The sequence below is a fragment of the Melospiza georgiana genome, chromosome 9, assembly GCF_028018845.1.
Source record: "Melospiza georgiana isolate bMelGeo1 chromosome 9, bMelGeo1.pri, whole genome shotgun sequence".
Classification (NCBI taxonomy): Eukaryota; Metazoa; Chordata; class Aves; order Passeriformes; family Passerellidae; genus Melospiza; species Melospiza georgiana.
The window spans coordinates 17,443,498-17,462,315 of NC_080438.1; the positions used below are offsets into that span (position 1 = coordinate 17,443,498).

At 39.3% G+C, this 18,818-nt stretch overlaps 2 protein-coding genes across 2 annotated transcripts in view; both read left to right on the forward strand.

Annotated features, from left to right (window-relative positions):
• COL24A1 (collagen type XXIV alpha 1 chain) overlaps positions 1 to 1,698 on the forward strand; it is a 119,038-nt gene extending 117,340 nt beyond the window's left edge. The window contains exon 60 of the mRNA XM_058029721.1: positions 257 to 1,698. Coding sequence (XP_057885704.1) covers positions 257 to 403 — 147 coding nt within the window. The 3' untranslated portion in view covers positions 404 to 1,698. The remainder of the gene's footprint in view (positions 1 to 256) is intronic.
• A 907-nt stretch (positions 1,699 to 2,605) lies between these two features.
• The window catches only part of ZNHIT6 (zinc finger HIT-type containing 6), a 30,316-nt gene continuing 14,103 nt past the window's right edge, over positions 2,606 to 18,818 (forward strand). The window contains exons 1-8 of the mRNA XM_058030468.1: positions 2,606 to 2,687; positions 3,861 to 3,926; positions 4,009 to 4,115; positions 4,199 to 4,284; positions 5,492 to 5,595; positions 12,423 to 12,491; positions 13,270 to 13,350; positions 13,830 to 13,910. Coding sequence (XP_057886451.1) covers positions 2,617 to 2,687; positions 3,861 to 3,926; positions 4,009 to 4,115; positions 4,199 to 4,284; positions 5,492 to 5,595; positions 12,423 to 12,491; positions 13,270 to 13,350; positions 13,830 to 13,910 — 665 coding nt within the window. The 5' untranslated portion in view covers positions 2,606 to 2,616. The remainder of the gene's footprint in view (positions 2,688 to 3,860; positions 3,927 to 4,008; positions 4,116 to 4,198; positions 4,285 to 5,491; positions 5,596 to 12,422; positions 12,492 to 13,269; positions 13,351 to 13,829; positions 13,911 to 18,818) is intronic.

Here is an 18,818-nt window from a genome sequence, read left to right on the forward strand (position 1 = left end):
AGTGTGTACAAAGACACTGCAGAGACATCAGCACAGAAATAGGGAGGTCCTCCAGGAAAATTTAGAAATGGTTACCCTCAAAATAAAAATTCAGGCTTCAAAAATGGCATTTGTTAAATTACACAGTTCCTTTAGGAACTGCTGAGAGAGTAAATGTTCTGTGCACTACTTCTCTTTCACTCTGTAAGCACAATTTTCATTTGTTTTGAAGCTCACCTTTTATATGACTCTGATATGCTTCTCCTGTGTGTTCCAGATTGAAGATGGCAGCTGGCATAAGACTCAGTTCTTTTTTCACACTCAGGACACAAATCAGCTTCCAGTTGTTCAAGTTAATGCACTTCCTCACCTCAAACCAGGCCAGCAGCACTTCATAGAAAGTGGCTCCGTATGCTTCCTGTAAGATTTCTGTCCTAGGTTTCTTGTTGCATCAGCATGGAGTTGCTGAACAGATTGAATACAAAAGTAATGATCCATTGCAGGCAAAATTACTAGGAAACTGAAGAATAATTTCAAATGTTGTTGGTTCAAGAACTTCAGGAAGAAAAAGACTTCCTCCTAAGGAGAAATTACATTGGAAAAGTAAAAGAAAGAAAATACTAAAGCAATTTTCTTAAAAGTATTTAAAAATAAATTTCTTGGTGCTTTCTTGCATAATTTTCTGGAATGGAGTATCTGAACATGGAGTTTTTCAGGACATCAAGTGTTCTTAGCAAGCTTTTTAACAGCACTGCACAAAAACCATCCTGAGGAAAGCTGGAGACGTGTGATACTGAGGAGCAATACCTGCTAGTGCTCCTAAATGTGCAATAGCTTTTGTATGAAAAGTGAATCATGCCACAGTACAATAAGTCTTCTTTTCTTAACCATTGCTTTATTCCAGTCCTTGGTGGACACACACATCTGAACAGATGGCACACTACCTCTTTGTGTTTCCTGTCCACGTTGCCTTGGTGCTCTTCATAACACAGGGTGCTTGTGGCCTTAGCAGAGATTATTTGAGTCCCTTTTTATCTTTCAGACTGTATGTGCTGGTTACATCAGGATATGTTTCTGTTGTGAAGGTACTTATTGTAAACCGTTGGTCACATACTTCACATAACTGAAAACATTATTTATGTGGATTTCTTGTTTAAAATATTTTTGTGTACTATTTTGGAAATGGTGTATAAGACAGCATATTGTATATGATGCATATAGTCAGAACAGTTTCTGTTACAGCCATTGTGAAAATCGTTGTAAAAAGAACTACCTAAAGTAGTTTTGACTTTTAAATTCTGTATTCAGTTAACATTGCTAATGCCAAAGCCATCTTAAGATGATATATTCTGTATATATTTTGTAACTTCTGAAAAGATCTACTATAGTGTGTCTTCTGAATGGCTACTGTTAAATTATAATCAGCATTTCATCCTCTTAGAAATTCCTTTTTTTTTTTTTTTTTTTTTTTGCAAAATTTATTAGATCATTTTGGGCTTTTTAAATTAAGCCTAAAATGTGTTCAGTGAAGTTGTTTGGGTTTTTTTTTTTCTTTGTAAAAAAGAACAGTTTTACCATTAGAAAAAGCACTCTTTATATTGATATGCCTCTATCTATTATCAATTCAAAGTGTGCTTAGCAGTACACGGCAAGGTGATACCAGACTGTATTTGAGGAGCCTGGGAGTGTTCAACTTGTCTTCATCTGCAGTAAACCACACCACCAAAGTATAATAAAATAAGCTTCCAAACTATTTCTTTGTCTTTTACTATTCTGTTTCATATTGTATAGTCATTCTTAGAAATGATGAAAATCCTCTAGAAGGGCACTTTCCTTAGGTGGCAGTGTTTCTCTTCCCAAGGGGAAATGCATATGATCTGTGCCACAGAATACTGACAGAGGGACAATGTTCACTTTTATAAAGTAATGTATGTGCACATCCCATCTTACACTTTGTATCAAAGCATCATTTTTGACCACTTTGACAAAAATCTGATAAAACAAAGCACGATTACAGAAGGATAAGAAAATGTCTCACTTTTTGTATTTTCAAGATCAATACACTGACATAGTGATTTGACATTTGCTCTGAGTTTGGCTTTGGAGGTGATGTTTTGGCAAATGTTGGGGGTATTTTCCAAGATTATAATTTTTAAGAAAACGTCTGCTTCATGAATATTTTATTCATCTCATTGCCCTATTTTTGGAAGTTCTTAATTTCAGAAAATATCTCTTTTAAAAGCAAGGAGTTTAAAGTCTTATAACGCTGCTCGGATGCGCATTTCCGCAGCTGAGGCAGAAATGCACATCCCACGCAGACGGCAGGAAACGGACAGGTGAGGAGTGAGCCCGGTGTCACCTGGCTGGTCACCGTGCTGGTGTGCGGCGCACAGCGCGGCTCGGGAAGCTCCTCTGGGCTCTGGAAAGCTCCTCTGGGCTCTGGAAAGCTTCTCTGGGCTCTGGAAAGCCTCCCTGGCTGCAACATCGGTCCCGGAGCCCCGAGGCTCCCCGAGCCCCGCAGGCCCCGGCGCGGCGGGTCCGGCTCGCGGCCCGCCCCGTGCGGCTGCGCTGGGGCTCGCGGCCGCCAGGCGGCGCTGCAGAGGCCGCGCCTGCCCCGTGAGGCCCCGCGGCGCGGCCATGGCGGAGCAGGACCGGCGCCGGGACGTGCCCGCGCGGGCGGCGGGCGGCGGGAAGATGTCCCTGCACAGGTACGGCACGGCGGCGGCAGCGGCCGCACGGGCTTCGGGAGCGCCTTCCGCGGGGCTCGGCGGGGGTGCCCTGCAGCCCCGCGCGGGTGAGGCCCGAGCGAGCGAGGGGCTGCGCGCTGCCGCCGCCCGGGGCAGAGCCTCGCCGGAGCGGTGTGGGCAGCGGGCACCGCTGGGATCCTGCAGAGCGGGAAAGGGGAATCCCTGTTCAGAATAACTCCCCGTTTCTGGTTTACAGTGTTTGAAACCCTTTTTCCCGGTTCTTAGAATGGCTTTGGGCTGCTAATTCACAGGGCTCGTCAGGCGATGGTATTGCTGGGCATGTCCTTCAGGCCCTCACTAGCAGCAAACTGCGAGCACGTGGTGGGGAGAGGAAGAGAAGTGGGTTAGGGCTGGCATTTATCCCCTAGGAGTTGAAAATGGTGCGTTTGTATATTCTTGAAAACTTCACTGTCATTTCTCTTTTCTGCTTGACAGATTTAAAATAAGAGTGATGATACAGAGACCTTTTTCTTAAGAGTGGGAGAAGCAGCTGTTTTGCTAGCCTAGTTAAAAACATGTGGTAGAGGAATAACATTTTTCACTGATTATTAGTTAAATTGATAAATCTCATATATTGTGCCTGAAAGATTCCCTGACTTTGGAATTTGCCCTGCTGACGGCCAGAAGTTGTTTGGCTGACCGTGTTGTCATGCTTTTTTTGTTCCAGTGAAAAAATGGGATGAATTGTTCAGGGTTTAGTGTGAATCCATGAGACTTATTTTCCGTGTGCCTAAAGCTGGGAGTATTATAAGCCAGCCTGGTTTATAAGCCAGTGCACAGAATAGGTGATGCAGAAAGAGAAAAAGCACAGGCCACAAAGCATAAAGGCTGATAAAGGCTTGCTATGTTTCCAGCTCTTCAGTTACCATGTGGGTTTTTTTCTTTCAATCATCTACAGTGTTGTAATGCGTGTGTGTTTGGGGGTACTCCCCATGGCTTGTGTTGTTTTGTCCGCCACCTTTCCTAATCCAGGATATTTGTATTTTCTTTCTCTCCTTTCAAGGTGCGCTTAAAATAGCTGTTCATGAAAATGCTGATGGATGGCCTAGTGCCTGGCTTTTGAGCAGGCACTTCCATAGCCCAGTAAGGTGCAAAAATGCTCCCTTATTGAGAAGTGTTTTTTACTTCTTTCAGGTGTGAAACCTGTAGCAAAGAAGAAGCCAAGTACAGATGTCCACGATGCATGAAATATTCGTGCAGGTATGTTATCTCAACTAAATAGTTTTGATTATTTCCGCATTCATGTGCTGAACGTGTTAATTCCTTTTTTTTGTCATTTCAGCCTGTTGTGTGTAAAGAAACATAAGCTTGCACTGAGCTGTAACGGAGTCAGGAATAAAACAGCGTTTGTCTCTGTAAATGAATTTACTGACTTGAACCTTCTGAGTGGTAAGAACATATTGTGTGTGTTCTAAAACTCCCTGGTTTTACTAGGCTGGCACTACATTTTTTTTGTTCCATTTAACCTTCAGATTATCGTTTCCTGGAAGATGTGGGAAGGACAGCTGATGCTGCTGCTCGACATTGTATCGTGCATAGTCCAGCAACAAAAAGACTTGTGAGTTTTTGATTCTCCTATTGCTCTGTTGGAATTAGGGTTGGCTGCCTTTGAATTCCCACTGAGGTAGTCCCAGTCCAGATTCCAGAGCTGGTACCTCTCTTATGAAGGTATGAATGACCCTGAATTTTAGAGCCAGAAATCAAAAGAAGTCTCTAGGTTTATGCAGAATTGGTATTGATGCCTACATCCAGTTGCTTGGAAGAAAAGATCACTGACATTTTTTAAAATTTATGTGTGACCACTGTTGCTGTTAGATGATAGATGTGTGTTAAGAAAGTCTGAATTTTTGCTTCCTTACAACTCTACAACTTTTGAATTGTTAAGTACACACTTTCCAGGTAAACAATGGATTTAATAATTGCCTAATAATTGTTATGTGGTCCCCTATATATACCAAATGAAGACAGCTAGAGCTCTTCAAAGACTGAGTGTAAGCAAGAGTGACATAAAAGATAGCCTTCTAAGGGAGAAGAGGTTTTTGCTGAAGCACTTTCAGCAACTAAAAACAATGAACAAAAAACCAAAACCCAAAAAAGCCCAACCAACTCTGCTCCAAAATATTTTGACTCATTAAATCACAAAAAGGCATCAAGGCCCTTTTGTTTTCTAGTCTTTTGAAGATACCTTGAAATATAGCCCTACACTCAGGACTCACATTGATGGCAGAATAAATTCAGAAGAGTCCAGCTTCCTCTCTGGCTGGAGTCATATTCTCTTTGTGTGTGTATTGAGCACTGTGATGTCCTGGAAATGTGTGCTGAAGGTGGGGAAATGCTGCACGGGTGCCAGTTTTAGGGGTGTGGTACTGGGCACGTTAATGGGATGATGCCATTAGTGGTACCTTCAAATCAGAATTTGGCAGTGGCTGGCATGGTGCTTGTGTGTCCATTGTGCCAGCAGGTTTGTAACCCAGAAAGCATCCTTGAGGTGGTATTACACCCACTGTGGCTTTCATGGTATGCTGAAGAACTTCTGCTATGAGGAAGACATGTTCTTTTTTAATAGTAAAGAAACTTACAGAAATGTTTCAGAGAGTTTCTAGGCAGAGTTAATTTTTTTCATTTGGGATTTTTTTTAAAACTTTAGAGTATTTCATTAAATATGGCCTTTTCTGTAATATTCTCATAATTCCTGTCAGCTTTTTATTGTTTAATTTTCAAGGGTTTATATATTCAAATTTTTTTAATTTTTTTTTTTTTTCCAGTTATACTTCTTGAGGAACAAAGCTCGAGGGTGTAATATTGAGCTAAAAACACTGCCTGTTGGATTCACAAAAAGAAGAGAAAATTCTACCACCTTCAATTCCATGTGAGTCTTCAGCTGGTTACAGTCAGCAGTATGTAATGAGCATATAATGATGAGAATTTGACTTCACACCAATATGCTTGCTTTGAAATCTGTTAGCTGCACCTTGTTTTGCAAAAGCTGTTGAATATTTCATGCTTTGTTTTCATTTTCTTTAGGTTCTTTGAGCTTGCTTTAACAGCTTACATGATTCATGCTTTATTTTGAAAATGCTAACACCTGGGTAACGGAATAAAGAATCAGTGCTGTTGTGATTTTTTCTTTTAATTAACACTTGGGCTTTTTGCTGGAAAAAGAAAATGCTTCTTTGGAGGTTTTATGATAGAGGATTGATTGATGTAGAAAGCTTGCACAAATCCCTGTCTGTGAAAAGGCTGACTTAAATGTGAAGAGGTGCTTCAGTAGCCAAATTGCATTCTGTGATGGGAGTTGCTGTGCTGGGGAAGGGAAATGTTTGATACAGCACAGCTTAGAAAGACAAGTGCAGACAGATACAAATTCAGGAAGAAGGCTAAGGAAAATTTAAATATTTCTTCCTTAATCCATGCTGTGGTTTTTCTCTAATATACAGAGATTGTATTTTAAATTGTTTTCACAGTGAAAATACTTTGAATATTTTCACAGTGAAAATGAAAGAAATTACAAAGTATTTCATTGTGACAGGAATCAGGTCTGCAGTTCAGCTCAGTAGTATACTGGGGTCAAATAAAAATGCCTTCTCAGCATCTCACAGCAGTGACAGCCTTGATGGCTCATATGCCCATGATGGCTCCTTTACTTGTTTTGTTCCTGGTCTCAGTTTTGGTGGCCATTCATGTTTTCAGGATGTGTTTTCCCTCTGTTCTGGGAGCTGTGCACTCCACTGTGCTGGTCTCTGGGTGGCCACCAGAGGTCTGTCTCTGACAGTAATAACCCACCTGGAAACTGCTCAACACACCCACCTGGGGTCATTGAGGCTGCTCTAGGGAAAAACACAGGCAGGTTTGGTTTTGTAGATTTTAGCAAAGCATTAGGCATCAAATAGATGTAGAAGTGTAACCTTTTAAAGTTAAAAGTTTTACCAGTTCTGTTAGAGAAAACCCAGACTGTGGGTGTCACAGGACTTCATGACACTCATAACATTTTGTTGAATATCACATTGAAATGAGGTCAAGCTGTGCAAATAGTCATATATTCATTATATGAGCTGACAGTGCTCAGGGTCTGGTGTGTCCCTCTCCTCCCCTTCTCGTGCTGTTTGTCAGTGAAGATTTGTAGACAGATTGCTCCAGAGGGTGGAGGCTGGAAGCTGCTCAGCATGTGTGCGTGGAAAACTGAGAACAGCTTCTCCCATGTCCTCCTGACACTCTCCCTGCGAGCCAAGCTCTTGGGCAGTACAAGGCAGGAGTGAGAGCAGTCCAGAGCTAGGAAGTACAAGATGTATTCTTGTGTCATCCCCTGCCTGTGCCAGCACTGGAGGACACATCTGTGTTGTTTTGAAGTGTTAGCCAGACTCTTCACTTCCTGGATTCCATGAGTTTGTTTGCTAAATCCCATGTTGTGGAAGCATACGTGCCAATGCTGGGCAACACATGGGTTAGACTGATGTGTTGAATATCTAGGTAATGGAGGGTCATTAGAAAGTAGTGTCTGAGTCCAGAGTGTGAACTCATGGTGCATCTGACTTCTTATTCATAAATTATTTTCAAAGTGCTGCTTCATACTACATTTCCTGTGGTGCCCTTATTTTCAATGCAGCTTAGAGTTGCCCACTGGATACATTCTTCCATGGAGCTGATGGGGTGAATTGCTGGGATAGGGGGCCTCAGGGAGAAGGGTGAAAGGTGAGGCCAGGCTGAAACCAAGGGCAGGAGCACCAACTGGGAAGCTCCAGGCAGCAGGTCAAACAGGAAGAGGGGAATGAGCTTGCAAGGCCATGGCTGCTGTTCCCTGGCAGGAGGTGATGTAGTGAGACACTGAAATGGGGCAGTGCAGTTCCCTGAGCTCTGCAGCTTGTGCTGCCCTACTCCAGCCCTTCCTGCTGCTTGCACTGTCATAGGCATCTCCAGCCAGCTTCCTCCACACTCCACAGCATAGACCTCCCAGACCAAATCCTTTTTGCCTCTCCTCCCCACCAAGCGGGGCCAGAGGTCTACAGACCTCTCTTGTAGCAGGCATGCCTGCAGCCTGGGAGCATTTGGTCAGAGGGGTATATGTGGGAGGAGAAGGAGGAGGAAGTTCTTACATTAACTCACCTCTTCAATGTAAGTGTGAGAAAAAAATACAGCGTGGAGATTTGGGACTAACATAATTTAAAAGATCATTATTGTTACACTTTGAGGTACACCTGGAAGTTCTAAAATGTCAGCTCTAATCCTTAGCTAGGTAGAGATAATTACAATTATTATTTGAAGTGTTGATTTTGAGAATATAGCAAGGTGTTTTCTGAGCTTAATATAATATAATTTTTGACTTAATATAACACTGCTGGAGCTGTTAGACTTGAATTTAGTTGTTACTCAGTACACAGGTCTGCTTGCCTTCTTGGACCCATGAAGAAGAAAATTAAGTTGCTAAAGGAAGTCAGTGTTATCCAAACCTATACGAGCTGAATGCCCAGTACTTCAGTTAAACTTCAGTGCATTCTGGCAGAGTATTGGGTGTTGTCAGATGAATGGATGGCTGGTCTGTCATCAAACTTCATGTCCTTTTAATCACTTTAATGAATTCAAAATGAAAGAGACGGAAATACTACAGTATTTGCTCTTTGACGTAAGATATCCTGTATACTAATATTTTAAGAATACTAGTTGCTAAACTGAAACAGAATCATCAGTGAATCATTGACTTTGACAGGCTGCCAGTGAAATACTTCTGTAGAGCCAGAACTGCTGTTGATATCTTAAGATGTAATGAATTTGGAATTTTTGTCAATATTTTAGTTTGCATATATATAAACACACATTTCAAAACACCTTCTAAACATGTTTAAAAACAGTTCTATTGCATTCTAGACAAAACTGAGAGGAAATGCTCAGAGGAAGCCTAGATAAGAAAATTCAGCTTTATGAGATATTAATATATTTTTAAAGAAATGCATAGATATTAGACACTTCTAGAAATCTACCAAGGCACTTAACAAGTATGTCCAAGTCCAGAATCCTTTTTAGATCAGTCCTTTAATTCCCAGCAGCTGTACTGTCTACAATCACAGTTTTTTGAGCATCTTCTTAGGTACTGCTGTAACTGTAAAGGTGGTGCAAATGTTTGCAGTTGTTCTGAGAGCCAGCTGGAGGAGACAGCCCCCTTGTATATACTGCTGCTGTCTTTGTAACATCAGAAGTAAAAATGTTTCCATTGTTGCTGTGAAAATTTTTTAAATCGTCTATATGTAGTTCTGGGGGAACTACAGTTGATGACAAAGGAAGTTTTAGGAGAAATGAAAGGTAGATTGTCACTTTTTGTAAAACTGTAGTTGTGAAACAGCCTGTGCAGTTCTGAATGTATTTTGCATCTACATCTCATGCAGGGAGAGAGGTGCTTGGCTCCCCTTTTCCCTCTGATCCATTTCCATGCTTCTGAAGTAGCCAAACTACAAGATGAAACCAAGCAGGGCAGGGATGGGCTATGATGCTGCTTGTACTGACATCACTGATGTGCCTGTGCTTCACCCAGATCTTTGGTAATTCTAAAGTCAGTGCCTTGGTATCCAAAAAAACAGGGCACTGTTGGAGGGGCACTCCATGGCAGCAGAGTGGCATGGAATGCTTCATGGAGTGAGCTGTTACTCAAATGCAGATTCCTTACTCAATTGGGCATTTTCATTTAGAAAATGAGCATACTACATGTCTGTTGTATTTGAAGGAAGTGCTGCCCCAGTGAGCCATAATGGAAAATGAAGTCAGTGAGATCTGAAGCCAGGATATCTAACTTTGATCAGAACTTGTTGTGAAGCAGCCTTGATAGCATCTACAGCTGACATCAAGTTCTCTGGGCACACATCAGTGATGGTGAGGGAGGCTTCACATCAATAACAGGCACCCAGCAGATTGTTTTTCAAGACTTCATTATATAGTGAAGAGAATGAAGCTATTCCTGTTCCAAGCTTCTTTTTTTCTTCCTGCTTCTATCCTGTTCTTAAACTGTCTTACCTCTTTCTGCTTGCCATTTACTTCCAGGTTCTTCCAAAGAGTGCTTTGAAGAGAGGCTAAGACATTAATTGCCAGTTTGCTGAGAAAAAAATCAACATTTCTGTTTTATCAAAGTGAAATTTTTTTATGAGAAATGAGCTTTTTAAACTTCAGCTTCCCTGATTCCCAGCACTTTCTGTGCCCTATTCCATAGACAGGATTATGCCTGGAAGGGGGAGGGAGGGCGGAAGTCTGAGAAGAACCCTCTAAGCTGATTTTCCAGCTGCAGTGATGAGCTGAGTCTGCCTCAGTGAGCCCACAGGGAATCGGCCTTGCATGTGAATGAGGATGTGCTGTGTGACAGCCATTTACAGATTCATGTAGAGGGTTCCTAGCAACAGATAGCAGACAGCTAGAAGTTCTTTTTGGAGTATTTCTTTCTCAAGTGCCTGTGTTAGAGACAGTCCCATACATACATGTTTCTGTGAGCTGTGTCATGGTTTGTCTCTCTCATGCTTTGGCTGTCTTGATTTAAAGATCAAATTGTCACAGAAAGGGTCGCTTAGAATAGATGAACATGGCCTGTTTGAAAAAATTGTGGAAGATGGTGAGTTAAATGAAAACATGCTACCAAGACTCATGTTAGTTAATAACATAGAACAAAACCCTCATCTGAACAGTCCTTAGAAACATTTTGATGTATGCCCATCATAATCATTTCTTTCAGCTAATGTTGGTGACCCTATTTCTGTGTCTAAAGCTTACTAACTTACTAGTCTCCCTGGGAAAGTGCTTTGAAATAACACCAGTCCATGTTAAATGGCAGATAGTAACATGTTTGAGAGGAGTCACAAGCTTGTTAATCTCAAGGGAACTGAAGTGGTTACATAACTTTAGGGATATTCCAGTTTGCTCTGTGTGTATGGTAACGTTGGTGCTTCCTTCAGCTGTCAAGATAAGAATTGCAAAACCTTGTTTTACTTACCTTGTAAAAAACTCCCAAAATTCCACTCAGTGGCTTTGAGTTATTTCAAAACATTTTGCAGTTTGGCAATTAAAGACTGTCATACCGATATGCAAAAGAGCATAAAATTCATGGGCCCAAATACTATGTCACCTTCTGGTTATATATATGCTATATGATTAATAATGTTTTCTGTATTACCCTCCAACTCTGGCTGTACAGTCTTCTTACCTCTTCCAGACCTGATGTTCTCTACTTCCACATTCTCATTCTCTAACAAACATGAGCAGAAAGAAGGGAGGAATCACAAGGCGTGCTACACAACTCTGCTGAGGCACATATTGTTTTGGGGACCTAGACTTCATCAATTTGTTTTATTCTAATTATTACTTTATTGGAGCTGGGGGTTCCTGCTTGCTCTTTTTTTGGTAAATATTAATACATCTGAATTTACTTATACTCCAGAAAGTGTAGTTCAGTTGTAAAGCTCACTTTTCTCCTAGAAACAACTAGGTAAGAGAATTACTTATTTGATAAGCTCACTTTATAAAAAGGGCTTGCATTTAAAAATTGATATCAGAGTTGATTGATTTTAGCAGCTAAATTTACTGTTTTGCTAGTGGATGCACATACACTTCTCTCTGCAGCCAGCTAGAACCTGCTGGATAATGTTTCATTTGCCTGATAAACAAATTAATCAACATGTTGGAACAACACTGTGTTTGCTTTTTATTGTAGACCAGAATCTTTGCATAACTGAAGGTGATTATCCTGGATGCAATGATTCATCATAATAATGTTTTAAGAAGTAGTTAAAAAAAAGACACCATTAGATATCCCTGTGCCTCACAGGTGTTTGTGCTCCAATTTCTAAATCTTTACTGTTTGTCATGAGTGTGAATTTCAGAACCAGAGCAAAAGGCCAGGTACCTGCCTTTTAGATTAGGGAATCTTTTTCCCTAAGCTTTCTCTTATGGAATTCTTTCAGAAAAGTTTCTGCAAGTGAACAAAAAGGCAAATAGAGACTGCCTGATGTAGCAAAATTCTCTAGAAATACTGCCTAAAATGATACTGCTCTTGAGCTATGCTTCAGTAGCTTCTGTTCTCAGGTATTACTTATGCTAGCTGGAGAGGGAAGATGGTCTTAAAAATAGCAACTGACATACAGAAGAAAGGAATGTGACATCACTTTGTCTCTACCAGAAGTTTTACAATCTTTCTGTAAAATGTTTGTTCTTTCTAACTTCTCTTATCCATGTTATGCCAGAAGGCAGCTTCCTTCCCTGGCCATGGCACCTTTTCTATTGAGGCCATCATTGCTGGAAGAGGTTGAGCCCCCTGTGTTCTGTAGGACACAGCCTCACCTGGGACTCTGGCTGTTATTGTTGCACAGGTTTGGTAATCTGTCCTGGGTGATATGCCAAAAAGCAGTTTCCTTTTCTGAAATTAAAGGGCAGCTGGACTCACTTTTAAAATGTGAAATACTGTTGATCAGTTAATTGATGATATCTTAATATATTTGTAAGGAAGAGATTTTCATTCCATGAGGATTTGAAATTTAGCAGGATGTGGGAGCATTACATCTTTCAAAGGACATCTCAGCTTCTCTGCATGCCCTCTATACTCTTTAAAGCCATTCAAAATCTTAACTGTGTATTTTCTTCTGCACCTATGCTGTAGGTTACCAAGCTTTATCAAAGAAAAAAAATTGTTGTTACCAACTAAGACTAAGAATATGCATTTCTTTTTGTTTTCAGGGAGAACAAGTTCTACTGGCATTTGAAGCTCATATTTCCTCACTGTCATGCTGAATACACTTTAAAAGGGTACAGAGCTTTAAAAAATATTTTTATAAAGTTTCAATTAATCTGCTGAAGTTGAACTGCAAAATATTTTAATCAGTTCTTACTGAGTTCTGTTATACAGGGTAAACTCAGGTATTGATTTTAGTCTTAAATAAAGGAGCATTTCAATCTAAAAAGTATTGAAAGTTGTGTAGTCCTTTTCTCTGTGAAAGCTAGCAGACTTTCCAAATCAGGCATAATGTTTGTTAGTCCTTTTCTCTATGTAAATAGAGAGTTTGTATATTCATAATAGTAGTGCCTCTACACCTGACATACTCTCTTCTCATGGAGCAGATGTTCAGCACAATTTGCCACCCTCACCTGCACTCTGGAACTGACCTTCATACAGGGTGAAATGGTTGCATTGCTTGCTTTGTAGGAAAGTCCACAAACACATTTTGAAAAGGCAAAAAATAAAGAAGCTTTTATTGACAAATGTTTCTCCTATTTTCCTAGCCTGAAGGGAGATGAGAATTATGTGTTGCCTGCTCCTAGGGCTGCAGGAACAGCATGTTTCTTTTGCAGAGTTAGAAACTCGAGATATGCATCTGTTTACTCCTCATACGTGCCTGTGAAATCCCAGTGCTGAAACTGAGATAAAGCTGCCCATATCTGTGCAGTATTGATCCACACTTAGGATCCTCCCATGAACTACTCAGCTGTGCCACTGTAGCATGCCAATCTACAGGTGACTCACAATAGATATTTGTGTACATGATGAAGGATGTCTCACATGCTTGATTTTTATCTTTGCTGAAAGGGTGCCTGACGATAAAACACTTGCTGATATCCTCAAGCCATACATTGATCCAGTGGAGTCAGATCCTGTAGTTTGTCAAAGGTGGGTATTGAATAACTTTCCTGCCTAGTTGATCTAATGCACTAATAAAAGGGAATGGTTCTGATTACATGGCTTAAATTAGCTGCACTATCAGCTTGCAGAGCTGAGTTCCCAGTCAGCAGTACATCTTTAATTCCTGTGACAAAAACCATCCTAACATTCACCAACCAACTAAGCCTGGGGTCCAGCCACCAAATTTAAACCAACAAAAAATTTACAAGTTGACTCATGGCATAAAGACCAAATAAAGCAACTGTAATTCTGAAAAATATAACCATAATTAACTTTAGTGGAGGTGACAGTAAACCTTCAGAATAATTAGAAAAAGATGCTAATAATTATAACCCTCATTTATAGAAAACACCTAGTATTTGACAAATTATTAATGAAAAAAGACATCATTTTGGCATCTCTTATGAATGACAGGAAGAAAAGTCATTGTACATAATTTCTGCATCTTTGCTGCTTTCTTTTTTCAGATTAAAAATCTATACAGCATCTCCTCAATCAGATGTACGAATTTTAATGAAAATAGAAAACAGGAGCCGAAACTCTGTCAGGTAAGGTGGTTCTTCAGTTTATGTGCTTACTAATTAAAAATAACAAGAAGATTTAACACATTTCTCAGTCTGTAATGATCTCCAGTATTACAGTTGGAGATTACATAATCTCATGGATTAAACTTCAGTGAGTTATAGAAATGATTTGGCAAAAATGCTAATTCTTTGTCTTTTATAATGTCAGCATTGAGATTTCAGTGCAATTATTGAGTGAGTGTGCCTGTACCTAAACTGCTTCAGCAGCAGTCCATGTCCATGCAACAGAGCACAGGTCTGTGTTAAAATGCTGAATAATTGTATTGACCCAGAGAAATGCATACATCCATTTCTTTCTGGAAGTTCTGCTGTGGATATGTTAACCTCCCAGAGGGAGGGAGGGAGTTGAAGTGATAGCCAAGGAGACTTATCTGTTTAAATTATGCAAAAATTATGCGTTTATCACAATCCAGTCACTGCATTTGAAATTACACATTTTTCTCAAAGTTACTTGCTCATCACTCTTCATGTTACCATATTTCTGGGTGTGGGCTTTTATGTCTTCAGAATTCAGACTTGTGCAGAATTGTTTTCGTTGTTTTCAGAACAGACAATAATCTTGAACTTCAAAATTAAGCTTCAAAGAAATATTTTTTGCTAGTATAAATACCATTCTGAACACTCCACCCTGTTGTCATTGTTGCTGAAAAGGATATGGAGCAGCTTAGTAGCATAATTTACTGTGGTTCACCAGTGATTCCTAGTTAGGCATCTGAAATTACATTTTTGTCTTCAAATGTAACAAATGTAAATAACATGCTTCCCTAAAATATGATACATTATTTCTAAGGGGGAAATAAGGATATATTGTAAGATTTTTAGCTGTAACTTAGCTTCCAGTTTATGCTGGGGATTTTTCCTAGTAGTATTAAAAAATGAAAAATGTACTTTTCAAAAATGTAATGTGCTTTTCAATTCAAATTCAAATGCAAACTCTTAATGATTTTGATTGATTTTTTTCTCTTTGCAGTCATTATTTGATATATGGTTGTAATGTTTGCCATCAGAATCACCAGCTAGAAACCTGTTGTTTTTAAATGAATTTAAAGATACAGATTCTTATATGAGGTTGATAATGGGGTTGTAGTAATTGGTCTTTTCCCACTTAGTGAATGTAAATTTAATGTACAGGAAAACAAGTAGAAGGTTAAAATAGAAGTGTATCTTGTCTTGAGACCTGCAGTTCCTCACTTGGAAATTTTGTGAATCTCTTCATATAAGTTTGTGGTGCAGGCCCAGCTGGGGCAGTGCAGACAGGTCAAGAAAACAGCATACTGAAAAAAAATTCCTCCTGTGAAAGGAAGGAACAAAGTTTGTTTGAAATGGGACTACTATGTCAGCATAAAGTCACTCTGTCAACATAAGCTGTGTCTGTGGCAGCAGGCACTCAGAGCACTTGTTGTGACAACAGCTCTGGGAGGGAATGCGGATTTTTGCTGTAGGTGCATTACAGATAAGTAAGAGAGAATTTGTTTTGATTTTTTGTCCTTTTGGTTCCTCATCCCTAAGTTAATTGGAGAGTGTTGGCTTGTACTCTATGAATAAATAGCTGGAATTGCAGTGGAAGTACTTGTGATTGAAACATGAGCAGCTTGCTGCTTAGTGGTCTTCCCTATGGATCAAAAACTGAGTGGAGACAGAGCTCCCTCACCTTTCTTTATGTTTCTTTAACAGTGGGAAGTGTTAACTGCTGGTTTGTGTAGCCCTGAGTGCCACTGTCAGCTCAGTGTAATTTCTCAGCCTGTGCCTCCTCATTCTGCATGGTTTTAGGCTGTATATTCCTGTGTGGTAAAATGCTCTGCCATCATTTTGGGGGCAGACTGAAGGAGTGGGATTAGTGTAGGCTACTGATACATATAAGTCATGAATGTTTGTTATCTACAACTCCTGTGCCCACCGGAAAAATTTCTTCTCCACAAGCTGATTGATAGAAGATAGAAAAGTTGAAAACATATAACATATGTTGTTAAGTTCAATGTTGGTTTTAGGCTTAGCAGAACCTTCTGTGAAAAAATCCTTTTCATAGTTAGAATTTTGTATTATTGAGGCAGAGCAGTGGTGTTTCAGAGAGTATCTAAACAGGATTATAAAATGTTAGTCTTCTAGTTTTAAGATAAGTATGTTACAGAAGGATTTTAGTATTTCCTGCACTTGTTTATGAAACAGGAGTTAGTGGTTTAGTTTTGGCTGTTTTCTGTGTTTCACAGCAAATCATCCTTTTAGTTTGAAGATCCTCTGTAGAATGCTTTAAATTTTTTTCCTTCTCCAGATATATAAATTAGCCATGAATTACTGATTTCTGCTTTCTCACAGGAGTTCTGTGGAACTTCAGAAAGCCACTGGTGTGTAGATATCATGGATGGCTGCCAAACACAGTCCTTGCTTTCTTCTTGCTATGTCTTTTACTGTCAGTGGTGACAGTTCTTACAGAACTTTATGATAAGTTCTTATTTCTGTCTTCTCTAAAACCAGCTTGTAAGAATTGCTTTCAGTATGAATTGGCAGCACTCCACAGTTAATTGGGGTAACCTAAAGCATGATTTCTCCTCTTGTCTTCTCAGTTTTAACTGTCATTTCATGCTCTGTACCTTTTAGTTACATTTGCTTTATCTTCTCATTTGCTACACTTAGTTCATGAGGAATCTTGCAAAGGAGATTTTCAAAAAACAAGCATTACATAACTCTCTTCTTCATTTAAAACCTTTTGTTTTTAAATGAAATTTGGAAAAAATCTGCCTTTGAATGGGTCAGAATACTTTTCCATTTGGGTACTGCTTGCTTCGATCACCTGTAATGCAATATTTAGTTAGTGTTGGTGTCCATTCTCTCCTTGGCTGTAACTAATCCAAGGAAGGTTTAACTTCTCCCTTTGGATTATTTTTATAGTCTACATTCTTTCATAAAGTAGTATTTTCTTTCTTCTGGATAAATTAGTGTCCTGGCTGTCTTCAGACCTTTATTTGGATGCCTTCAAAGTGACTTCATGTGGTAAGAGTATTGCTTTTTCCAGTAAGGAAAGGAAAGGTGAAACAGCCAAATTACACAGTGTGGTTTGGGAAATACACCTTCTCATTTTCCTGAGAATATCCTTATCATGTTTTGTGTAACATAAAAAACTAAACCAAAACAGCAAGCAGCCCTTCCAAAATCAAAAAGATTATTGGTCTTTTTCATTAGTAAGTTAAGTTGTTTTGTAGCTGCAGATACTTGATGAGAAATTAATTTACTCAGCCTTATCATGTAAGATCCTATTTCTCTAAGAAAAATAACTGCAACTTAAACTTAATTTACAGTAGATACTTTCAGAGACAAATAAATCTAAATGAGGTTAAATCACAAAAATTGAATATCTTTTATTGGGTTCAGTAACATCTTGCACGAATCTTGTTTAGATAGTTGACGCTTTAATCACATATATAGGATTTAATAGAATTGAAAAATAATGCTTTCTTAAACATCAATGTTAGGTCTTATATGTAGTAATATTCTTTCTTAGCCTATTCAGAGTACCATGTGAGCATTGCTTCAGAATAAGTTGTTGCAGAAAACTTTGTGGTGATTTGAAGGTCAGAGTATGCACTGGCAGAATATTTAGGTGCCTGGAAAATATGGTCTGGTTGGCTTTAAGAGCTTTGCAAAGGCCACTGCTTTCAGTAGAGCAAATCCATGAAGGAGCTGGAGTACAGAACTGTACCAGGCTATATCCTGTCACTTTCCTGTTGTAAAACTGCCACATCATACAGGAATGGATACAGAATCAGTTGTAGAATTGTTTTCTGTATCAGTAATACTGGTGTAGCTCAAGCTTCAATTACTCAGAAAGCAAAAAATACAAAAAGGATTTTTGTGCCAGTTCCAACATCAAGGAGCTTCTGAACTGTCTGTGGTGGCACTGGCTGGGGCACATGAGAATAATGGCATGTTTGGCACTTAATTCTTGTGGACCACAGGGAAGAAAATCTGCTAAACAAGTATCAGAGGTTCTCCTCTACTAAATGCCATTGTTTTATGGTGGTGAACACTTCTTTTGCTTTAACTGATTTAATTCAGTTGCTTTCCAGAAGGCTGGATGATGTTAGTAATTTTGGATCACTTCCCTGTCTCAAGATCAGCTGGCAGAAATGAAAGTTATTTCCTTGGATGACTTAGCTCTGTGCTCAAAGAGAATTTTCTTTTGTAGTCTATTGTTTTTAATAACTATGGGTTAGATCTCATCAGTAGGTTGCAGTAGTCGCAGTAATAGATTCAGGAAGGTGAAGCTTTTTGTCTTAGTATGGGCAAATAAAGCCAACATACTTTTGAAAAATCATCCTGGAATTCAAAAAGCAGTAGAAATGTAATGGAACCACATTTTTTAATGTAGCATTTAGATTATTTATTTCCTTATCTTTAAAAATGTCTGTTAGATACTTGTGTCAGTTACTGTAGGATTGTTTTAAAAACCCTGTTATTAAAATATGTTGACGGTAGCTTTGAGTGTTGAGCTGTTTATGTTTTCCTTGGGCACTTCCTTCTGCATTATCATTTGTGAATAACTTCATGTAAAACCAAGAGAACTTAGAGTTTTTGCTTTCTGCTTTTTCACACATCACTCAGTTTCTTTTAAAAAGAAACTTCATCTTGCAGAATAAGTGTGCTAGAATTAGCACATTTCAGGCATTATTTCTTCTTTGCATTTTCTGCAAATGTTGAAAAGTGGTGTGCTTTATTTATTATTCTCTAGTCTTACTTAGGAAGCAATTTCTTTTCACATTTGTGTAGTAGACAATATACATGAGACAGGAATTAAGGATACAAATCCTTGGCTGAACTGCTGGCCTTGGCATGAGTTGGAACAGACCCCAAGCTGGCTTTAACCTATGCCAGAAGATT